This window comes from Rhododendron vialii, chromosome 8a (genome assembly GCF_030253575.1).
Source record: "Rhododendron vialii isolate Sample 1 chromosome 8a, ASM3025357v1".
NCBI classification, from domain to species: Eukaryota; Viridiplantae; Streptophyta; class Magnoliopsida; order Ericales; family Ericaceae; genus Rhododendron; species Rhododendron vialii.
The window spans coordinates 29,979,900-29,990,399 of NC_080564.1; the positions used below are offsets into that span (position 1 = coordinate 29,979,900).

At 37.2% G+C, this 10,500-nt stretch overlaps 2 protein-coding genes across 3 annotated transcripts; both read right to left on the reverse strand.

Annotated features, from left to right (window-relative positions):
• Window positions 1-452: 452 nt before the first annotated feature.
• On the reverse strand, window positions 453-6,384 carry LOC131335167 (uncharacterized). 2 transcript variants are annotated; one of them, XM_058370411.1, is made up of 5 exons: window positions 6,052-6,384; window positions 3,164-3,412; window positions 2,863-2,941; window positions 886-964; window positions 453-774 (listed from the first exon to the last, which is right to left on the reverse strand). In XM_058370411.1, the coding sequence occupies exons 1-5, from the start codon at window positions 6,328-6,330 to the stop codon at window positions 717-719; spliced, it is 744 nt and encodes a 247-aa protein (XP_058226394.1). In that variant the 5' UTR covers window positions 6,331-6,384; the 3' UTR covers window positions 453-716. The 2 variants fall into 2 exon arrangements, 1 of the variants encoding a protein (XP_058226394.1); XR_009202447.1 differs by lacking the exon at window positions 453-774 and adding an exon at window positions 2,591-2,763 and having other exon boundaries at window positions 903-964.
• Window positions 6,385-7,580: 1,196 nt separating this feature from the next.
• On the reverse strand, window positions 7,581-9,787 carry LOC131335168 (uncharacterized). Its single transcript, XM_058370412.1, has 2 exons — window positions 9,198-9,787; window positions 7,581-8,213 (listed from the first exon to the last, which is right to left on the reverse strand). The coding sequence occupies exon 2, from the start codon at window positions 8,056-8,058 to the stop codon at window positions 7,678-7,680; it is 381 nt and encodes a 126-aa protein (XP_058226395.1). The 5' UTR covers window positions 8,059-8,213; window positions 9,198-9,787; the 3' UTR covers window positions 7,581-7,677.
• Window positions 9,788-10,500: the final 713 nt, after the last annotated feature.

Consider the following 10,500-nt stretch of genomic DNA (forward strand, 5'->3'; position numbering starts at 1 on the left):
AAATGAAGTGTCAATAGCTAAAAATAGAGTGCCAAAATTAATTTCCTAAAGAATTTAGCATAATAGTATACACATTTATGTAAAAAATAAATTTAGAGGTAGTCCGCTAACGTCTGGTATTTGACCGTAGTCCAATTTTTTCCCGGTACTGGAAGAGAAAAATAAATCTAAAAGTAATATGGTTTTGTCAATATTGACTATACTTAACCAGAACGAAATTAAAAGTGTAGTGTACCAGATTTTATCAATACCAACACGTACTGGCTAGTATGGTACGTGATTCGAAACCTTGATTAATACATCTGCTTGATCTCGTAGGACACGGATGTTTTTTCTTCTACATGACAAATCACTTCCTTTTCCTTGTAGTAGTGTCACGTTAATTCCACATGGTCCGTGGCTTGGCTTGCTTTCCATCTTCTTGCTAACTCTCTCTCTGAGGGAGAACTATGTACATCAACTAGAGTCTCCTCCAAAACATTTACATTCAACTTTATGCCTTCTTTACATAATGGTAGTAGAGGAGTATCAGCTAATTTGTACTTGGCTTGCACCAAAATAGATGTCCTTGGGATTCACATACAATTTTTTTTTTTTTGAGGAAAACATAAATATTTAAATGCCCGTCATTTACAAATCTCATTAATGAGAAACATCTGACAATGGATTCTTCAAAATCAGGGGCTTTACATCCACAAAGAAAGTATCAGGACTCCTTAAACGTTTTCGCGGTTTGGGACGATGGTGGAAAGCTGCTTCTCCAACTCTAGCAAACTAAAATAAAAAGGTCAAAACAAAGGATTCGGTTTTAAAAGCAATTAGCAAACTCCAAAGAGAGAGTTATATTCGAGGAAGAATATAGAGAGATATCTAATGTTGACTCACAGCTCGTATTTGCGAAAAGCTTCATTGCGTTTTGCTGCATATAACTCACTGTCTTTAGGCAGATTGTTTATAGTAGTGCCTGCAAAGTGACTTGAGAGAATGAGCAAATTGTTTGGATAATTAACAAATCTTAAGCTTAACCAATGTAGCAAGGCAGAAAAACTGAGCAAACAAAACAGTATGTCAAACCACAAACTTCAGAGACCCAGAACATGATTTGAAGATGCCATATACCCTACCATATTCAAGCCGGACTGCAATATTGGGAAGTGCGTGCTGTTTGGGGTTACCCAAGCAATGCATTTGTAATAAAAGAGGAACCATATGCGATTGTAGAGGAATTCAAAAGTTGCAGTGCTACATTTCTTGACCTAATTTCTATGACCTGATAACAAAATACGGAGCTCACATTTGCATTAATGTCTATAACCTAATACTAACATACAGAGCAAACATTTTGCATCCTACGAATAGGTTTTAAGGGCAAATGGACTCTTAACAACCTGTGAAACTATAAGATCTGTCCAAGTTATTAACGTCAGATCTCAAATGGGTTGTCAATAGGTTCCAAGATCTGGAGTTATGTGGAGTTATGCCACCAACGATCTATCTAGAGTGCGACTCCTATTGGAGAACCAATAAGGTCTGAATCCATTCCTCAACATGTAGTTAAGATAGCAATCATCCATGCCCAAATGGCAAACAAGGAAAGTCATTATAAAGTCGCGAAATCGTTTAGACATCCAACAAACTTAACTCGCATGGTTTTGTCTTCAGTCAATTAAATTCAGATGAGCATACCAATCGATATAGTACCCAACCACCAATCAAAACTAATGAACCGACTAACTGAAAGTAATACTTAATTAAGAAAAATATGGAACGCCGCTACAGGGGCTAATACTATACAGGAGGAGGAAGAGTGGGAAATAATACAAGCACATCCCAAGGCAACATTGAATGGCACTTCGAAATAAATGATGACATAGAAAAGCCCACATGCTAGATCGAACAACAATAGCAATGAAGATAATGTGATCACCAATATAAGCTCGACAAATAGGCAGTGGTCATGCTAACTGATGCCAAAGACGAATTTGTTTTGGTTAAAATTTCATGTTGGTATTGTCTTTATCATCATCACTAAGTTCTGGCTACGAAATGTTCTAGAATAGTATAAATACCCTTCGAGAAATTGAAGAGAGCGTGAGAGAACTGATAGCGAAAGCAGAAGAAAGTAACGCCTTTAGGCTGTTATAGTAACGACCAAAGAGAGATATGAGACAGGAAGGCATGTTTGGACTTTCGTGCAACATCCGCAGTAAATCATCTGGTACATTTTCAGGTCTCTGATACAAGCCGTCCTGTGTCCGTACTAATTAAGTTCATTCTATATTGTCCTAGTCAACATATTTAACTGCGAAATGATAATGCCAAAAATTATAGTGCATTACAATTTTTAAGATTAATAAAACAGTTTTGGCATTAGCAACACCCATTTAACTTCTTTATAAAAGCATTTCAAACTTTGGCGCTATAGATTATTGACACCATTTGATGTGGTAGCACCACTGTAAAGAATAAATTTAAGTCTCAAAAAAACTGAGATTGACTACCATGGCCTGGAGCATCAGTAAAACACTAACGAGAACCTGAACTGGTTCAGGTATACGATAAACAAATGTTGGGCAAGAAGTTGCCGTACCAGTTTGACAGTTTGACTCTTTTGCAATCCATTTCATAAGCAGAGACCTAGATTCCCTTCTCTTCCCTAAAGTAACGTCCCAGAAGCATACAACTATGCATCTGGATATTATCTTAGCCACTTGCTTTGCTCAAGCTCAGATTATCCCATATAAACTTGTAATCGAAGTACCCCTGTATGTGCATGTACATGAATAAACTCATACATGCATTGTGAATAAAATACCCTGCATATTGGAAGGGAAATGCAATAGCAATATAAATGAGTCATACATGGAAGAGGTACTGATAGTTTTGAAGCCCCAGTTTTGCGAGCCTTCATAAAATTTGATTTGATTGTAGGCTGCAACCCCTGTTCAAGAAAGCATAAGCTCTACTTATTCAGTATAAACCCTATCAGTAAACAACATTCAAGTGCAATTTTCCACTGACAAAAAAGTAACGGACCGCAGTCACCAATCACAAAGGCTGAACCAAGAGCACAAAAAGATGCACAGATTCCATGGTGAAGTCCACACCTTAGAGACCACGAGTACAATAATTTAACAAGGTCAACAGGGCAAAAATGTCATACCTTCTTCTTCTCTTTTCTCTTCAGTATTTTAATATGGCATTTCTTGATGTAGTGCATCAAATGGTAACGGGAATGCCTGGAGTAAAGCTGCTCTTTGACCTCTGGGTTTGCCGCCAGCCAATCTATAATGTCATCTGACTTTATCAGCTCATCTGTATCTAATGTCTCTAACCAGGAATAAACTGGCATCCATTGGTCAGTGCGTTGAAATCGAGCATGATTAGGATCAAGCCGAATAGAATCTTTATCCTGCCATATTAAAGAGGACCCCTTCCAATTACCACTGTTTCTTGCAGAAAAATGAATTAACAGATCCTCGTGAAAATGCAAGTCCAAAAAAAAGGGTGTTCCTGTGAATAAACCTTTGTAGCACGAAGTGGGAGCGTGGGTGAGGGAGCGGAGGCACCTAGAAGCTTCTAAGGTTGGGAGCGCCTAAGGAGCGTATATAGATTATATACAAATGTGTATATAAAATATCTTTAAATACTTAACCGTTGAAGGAAAAGTGATACTTATTGAGAATCTTCTCAATCTTAAAGGGCAACGGAAGTTAGATATTTTCAATTTGCAAAACTTCTTGACTAATATGATTTTCATATTCTTATTTCTACAATGGCATAACTCCCTTAAAAGTAAGATAAAAACTGCCTTAAAGGCCCAATAAGCTCCCATCTTAGTTAGGAGCGAGCTCCCGTCAAGCTCCCATCTAGGGAGCACAACCATTTTAGAAGGATCCTACTACTAAGGCATAAACCGTCAGAAGAATGAATATCAAAAAGAGTTCAAAACAGTTGTGGACGCATTGCAAAGTTCGTAATTTCTTCATATTCATATCACTAGACAACATGTTCAATACCTCTACCTCCTGTCCTGTCTTAATTTACATTGTCTTAATCTACATTGTTTCACATGCACAACAAGGCTAAGTTAAGAGTTATTGAGGCCTTAACTTTACTTGCCCTGCCTTCGAAAAAGAAAGAACTACATTCACTTTCTTCAAAGTTTAGGATATAGTCATAAAGGAAATATAGAACCTACATTTCCCTTACAATTTGATATCCATAACTGACTAAATAAATTACTACAGTGGCTTCCAAATTTTGTGTAATAAATTACAAAGATACTCTTTATGTCATATGATTCCCAGTTGTCTCCCTATCTCGCGAGTTATACCATGCTGTCTCAATCCACTAAAACTACAAAATTAAAATCATGTCAAATATTATGAATTGTAGCAATAGAATACTACATAATTATTGCATGCTTAGTGGCCTCCAATCCTCCATTCAAAATTTTCTTGATTTTTAATTTTCCAATCTGCAAAAGTGTTATGTGGCATCTCAATATTAGTTGGGAGTGAAGGGTAAATTAGGTTGCATTCTTGTGAGCTTTTTTTCCTTTTTCGTTTTGTGTGTTTTGTTCGTCTTTTCTAAATTTTTGTTGAATAAGTTGCCTGATCTTTTTGGATTAATCATCTGTCACGACAAGAGGAGTCTAAAAAGTAAAAAATTGTGACCAAAAGCAAAAAAAAAAAAAAAAGTTCACTAAAGACGAAAAAAATATCAAATTGTTTATTTGTCTAAAGAGTCGTATTATATGAACTTTTTTTAACATCGGTCCAGATTTTTATACATTTCCGATTTCTCTCATCAAGAAGAATGATTATTCTAAAAATTAAAATGAAAAGCTAAACAAAAAGTAAAAAACAGCGAAAAAAGTTATGGACAAAAAAGTTCACAAGAATGCAACCTTAGTAACTCCAAGCCCAATGGAAGTTTCCATTAATGAAAAATTGGCAACTACGCAATCATCACACCCAAGTTGTCTCCTCACAACAACTCTCACGCATATTTGAATCTGAAAAGTGATAAAGAAATCACCACATCTCATTATTGTCACACGCGTCTCCTCTCCACAAGCAATTGTGTTACAAGCTTAAGAAAATGAGTTATTTTGATTGTGAGAAATGGGAGACGAATCATTGAAATCATTCATGGTCAGTACACATAACTGCTATCCAAACTAACTGAGTGTAGCTTCTGTGTATAGTTAGGTATTCTAATCTAACAATTCAAGCATATTTTATTTTTCTTGATTTTCTACGAATAATCAGATACAGAAGCAAGGAATTTGTGTGCAAATTGAGGCACGAAATTTCACCATATTCCCACCCCTTCAAATCGATTCTTACAACAATAAATCCTACATGTAGAAGTTAAATATTCAGAACTGCTATTGATTTTGTGAATATTGCCTTTGGTTTACCATCCCCATATCGTTTTCATCATGAGTTTTTCGAAATCCCATTTAATTCGATCTTGACCTCTGCATGTCATCAGTTTATGTCTTCCCGTGCATCAAATGAGAACAACACCAGTATCCGTATAAGCATTCGAGCGGGGGCATAGTTTCACAATGGAAAATGCTTTTCTCACTTTAAAGTTTCATTTTCTCTGATAAACAATCCTTCAAACCAATTCACAAACTATACTATGAACACATTGAACAGTATAAGTTTTTACCCATAAAAAAGCCTTCGTAAAGAATTTCTGAGAAACATTGTATACATCCAAAACATTGAGCCAGCCCTCATATGCAAAATGCAAATGATCGATATCTTCTGAGTCAGGAAGCTAAGGTTCCTTCGGGCTAAATCAACTTTTGTCAAAAAACAGTGGATGTTTAGTGTCCCGTGAAAAAAGAGAGGATGTTTAGTGATTTTTGTTTACCTTTTCGTCAAATTTTCTGAAATCAAGCATTTTCCCCAACAAGATGAATAAAAAAAAAAATGTAAGCACTACGGAAAGAACTTAAAGACGGAAAACAACCAAAAAACAGTGACAGAAAAGGCAGCGAAAATAAAGGGCCTAAATACATCAAACTAGTACCTCATTGGACACTCTCATGCTATTCGCGATAGAATTGAACCACTCATAGAGCTCTGGCCTAGGCATTGACTTGAATTCGTCGGGTAAAAAAGAGAGGTTGGAGTTGATCCAAGCCTCGACCTCACTCGAGGTCACGGTCTTGCCCTCGGGCAACATAGAGATCCAACCGCGAACCATCGTCTCCCATTGTCGAGCTGCTTGGTCGTGCTGGTTAGGGTTCTGTTCGGGCATTTGTTGGGGGTCTAGGGTTTGGTTTTGAGTGTTGATTGAGTTTGACATGGAAAGGTGATCGTCGTAGCAGATTGAAGCTACTTTCTTCGTTGTGATTTGAGCAGCCAGGCGAGGGGATTTTTTTTAATAATACTGTAACACTTTGGACCTTTTACTTGGTCCCACCTTTTTCCCCTTTGGTAAAAGTGTTTTTTTATTTTTTCAAATTTTCTTCTCAACATAAATCAATAATTCACGAAAATTTTTCGTAAAATTAAAAAAATATGAAAAAATTTCAAATAAAGGCAAAATCAACTTATTCCATTTTAAGTTACTAGTTTTTGAGGTTAATGTGAAAAACTTCTATTGGATCGCCCTAACAAGTCTCTCTCGAGAAAAAAAAAATTCATATAGTTCATATTTATGTGTGAAAAAACCTCCTAAAACTTCAGGTTATCAACCAATTTTTTGCCGTATGTACAATATAGAATTGACGGTTACGTAGGTACAATATAGAATGACGGTTACGTACATACACATGATTTCGTCACATTCTCAAAACTAAGTAGTACAAATATATTTGGATACTAATTTTTTATTCCTAATATAGAACTATAAATGATTCGGGCCCCCTGCTAAGTACAAATTCTTTATCCGCCATTAATTGTATAGGATAGTATATTGGAGATGAGCATCTCCAACCCAACCCAACCCAACCCAACGTCTTCTATTTCTTATTTTAAGATGATGGAATTGATATAACTTTTGTATCATAAAGACGATTTCACTATTCATACAACTCCAAAGATGATGGAATTAATATAATTTTTGTATCATAAAGACGATTTCACTATTAATACAATTCCAAACACAAATCTCTATATCTCATCTCTATTTCAAATACTTCATCAATTTCCCTCCAACCATCATCCTCGTTCACTCTCAATCCCAATCTGTAGTATTACTTTTTGCATTTTATATTCATAAAGTGAATTTGGAGAATCCTCTATTTTTTTCTCCCGCACTCCATATTTTCTCCATAGTTTGAGTACTAAATTGCGTCCTCCATTTTGGAGGAAGAAATAGAGTATGGGTTGAAGCTCAATTTTCCTCCAAAATATAGATGCAGAAGAAAAAAAATGGTAAAATAGAGTATGGGTTGGATATACTAATCTCTACCCTTCGTCCATCTCTCCTACTTTGACTCTCGGAAAAGAGCTTTTGGACGAACTTTTGACATCACACAATTCACAAGTCCCATAAAAAGAGATTTACAATTGGAAATAGGCAGTAGCAGAAAGCATTCTGTGAACAAACAGTAAGAATTGGAAACATCTCCGGTATGTTCATTTTGGATTATGCATCGAACTGTATTACCTATTGAGAAACAAAAGACGGCCAAGTTTGTGTCATCCTTCAGGGCCTTCCCTTTGTAGTCATTTGCATCACGGCGCGGTGTCTCACAGGGTCGTTCTCATCCACCGGCAGAAGCTCAATGTTGAGACTGTTGGCCATTTCTTGCAAACCTCGCAAATCCCAGCCTCTCGAACTGCCTAGCTTGTACCGGATGATTTTACCAGCAACGAGCCAATCCCTCACTTTGGCAAGCGCTTTCACATCATCTGAACAAGTCAAAACTATGGTAGTATTGTAGTTGAACTCCACCATCAACCCAAACAATCTCGTCTTCAGCTGCTGCCTAACACTTTTATAATAATCCCTTTTATGAGCCCCCATATCCCTGACTTCTACTTTCTTACGTAAGCTGCCTTTGGAGTTGGCCAATATCTTCTCCATTTCTCTCTGCCATTTTAACGGATGTTTCCATTTTATTGACCGATACCTTTTCCTTTAAGTACTTAATCTCGTATTTAAGGTATTGAGGTTTGCGATAGCCGTACTCATTAGCTAAACACCTAATATCTTTCCATTTGATCCGTGGCATTTTCAATCTGCACGTCCAGTTTTTTAAAAGAAAATATGAGATGCAAATTAAATACGTCTGCAATGACACAAACTAATCTCAGAAGTATTGGACACATAAACAAACAAGGTTCTGTGCATCAAGGTAACTGAATTGTCAGCATTCGTCCGAAGATAAAACAGTGACCATGATTGCAGAGTATACTGCAAAAAAGAACCCAATTTGGCTTATCGTATCACAAACATTTACCATCAAGCAGTAAAAGCCATTACAGATCGTATAAACGGATCATCCAAGGAACAAAAAATCAAACAACTTATGCATTGTACAAGCATGAAGAAGTCTATCCTCAACAAACTAGAACGAGAATAAAACACCAATCACTTCAACTAAAAACGAAACAACAACAAATTCTTATACAACATTCTTCGGGTACTTTTTGTGTCCCTAGAGTTACTGGTACGGTAACACACACGATGTCCTAAATTACCTCGGCTGATTAGGTGAGGTCAAACTAGAGCAACAAACGAGAGATAGGAAGGAGATAAATGATCATAGGACACAAAGTTCGAAATAGGATGTAGAGTACAGGATCTCTTACCCTTCCGAAAAGCAATAGGAACATCTAAGTCTGGTGGTGGAGAAGGAGAGATCCGGTGACTGGAATTTGGTGACAAGTCTTAACGTCGGTCAGGAACAGAATTTGGTTCTGGACCTTCTGGTGGAAGTATAAAACCCTATCTCTCACGCTCTTATTGCACTCGTTGGCTGCAGTTGCCGAGGTCTATCTCTGCCATGATAAGTGCCGAGGGATTTTAATGAAGTGTCTATAAGAGAGGTCGGAATTTCACTAGAAAATAGAGGCTTGGATTTCCATTTGCTTCTCACTATCCAGAAAGACCAAATAAGAAAATGTGCAATACATGAACAGTTCTCATATATAAGTAAGCAACTCTTCTTATGGATATATATTCTAATGAAACTAACACTAGCCAAGAGAACGGTACCCCACCTTGATGTACACATTAGGAAAAATACTTCAATAGAGGATGGCTGCGCCGCACAAATGTCGCTGTGGGAAACTGTTCATTTTGAATCGGCAAATATGGCCTTCAAATTTGGCCAAAAAATGCCGACTCAGCCATATTCAACATTGGAATAGTGAATACTCTAATCCCATTTTTACTAGAAGGGGAATATTATATGCAACAATACATGGTGTCACGTGCTCCCTAAATCATGCCACAACATCTAAACAAAACAGCATGAGATCACTAACCCTCTACTCTTACCATAGCAGGGGCATGTCCATAACCAATCAAAGACTACTTCAAAAACAGCATCGTGGCTAAAGAAAGTTTCCATACAATATGATTCAAGAAAAATGATTGCTGATTATATGGCAGACCTTAGCCTCCGAAAAAGTTAAATAAAATAAGTAGATCATTTCTTGAATCTCCTCATACTTGTGATGGATGATCAATCAGGCTTTCAGTAGAAGTGCAGTTACGTCTCTTCTTTAGGGCTTAATGCAGTGTAAGCATATTCTACGATTTCAGTAGCCAAAAGTACTGAAACCATGGACCCTAAGGGGTTGGCCAAGTAGTAGCCAAAAGTACTGAAACCATGGACCCTAAGGAGTTGGCCAAGTGTTATTGGCCTCGGACTTAGGGGTTTGCTCCATCCTAAGGTCTCAAGTTCAATTCTCCTTGCAAACAACTCTGGGGGCCACCTCACCTCATGCGTAAACGTGTGAAACGGTTGTGGGGTAGGTATTAGTCCAAGATGCCTGCAATCTGGCCCTAGACACCCAGCATTATCAAAAACAAAAAAGTACTGAAACCATGGGGACCCTAAACATTATGACTGTTTGGTAAATTCAATTGGAATTCATTCTTCGCATCTCCCCGCTGCTCAATCGCCGTTGAAGGGTTTGGACTAAGTAACAATGCAGTAATGCCTAGGAACATGATCAGCTATATGATGTATACATTTTGAAACAGAATCATAGATTAAATAAAAAATTGGTCTAAGGTCCACTATAGCATGTTTGTAACCCACCAAGTCCACCTCTCAAGTTTGTAACCCACTAGGTCCACTCAGACAAGGGCCTTGTTTGGTTTAGACTAAAAAATATATTTTTATTCTCTTTCATTTTTTGTATTGCCAAACTGGGCCATTGTCAAGCCAAAAAGGAATTAATACAAGACAAAAATGTCCTTGCCGGCTTTTTTTGAATTTTGACAGCTCTCTCTCTCTCTCTCTCCATTCTAGATCTCATCTGCTCTGCCGGTGCACAGATAACATTATATGTT

What these genes read in the sequence shown, in the direction of transcription:
- LOC131335167 (XM_058370411.1), bottom strand. Translation starts at nt 6,330, where the DNA reads ATGTCAAACTCAATCAACACTCAAAACCAAACCCTAGACCCCCAACAA. An exon ending in GCATGAGAGTGTCCAATGAG is followed by an intron (nt 3,413 to 6,051) that starts GTACTAGTTTGA and finishes TTAATATGGCAG; the next exon opens with GATAAAGATTCTATTCGGCT. An exon ending in ACTATCAGTACCTCTTCCAT is followed by an intron (nt 965 to 2,862) that starts GTATGACTCATT and finishes GTCACTTTGCAG; the next exon opens with GCACTACTATAAACAATCTG.
- LOC131335168 (XM_058370412.1), bottom strand. Translation starts at nt 8,058, where the DNA reads ATGGAGAAGATATTGGCCAACTCCAAAGGCAGCTTACGTAAGAAAGTA.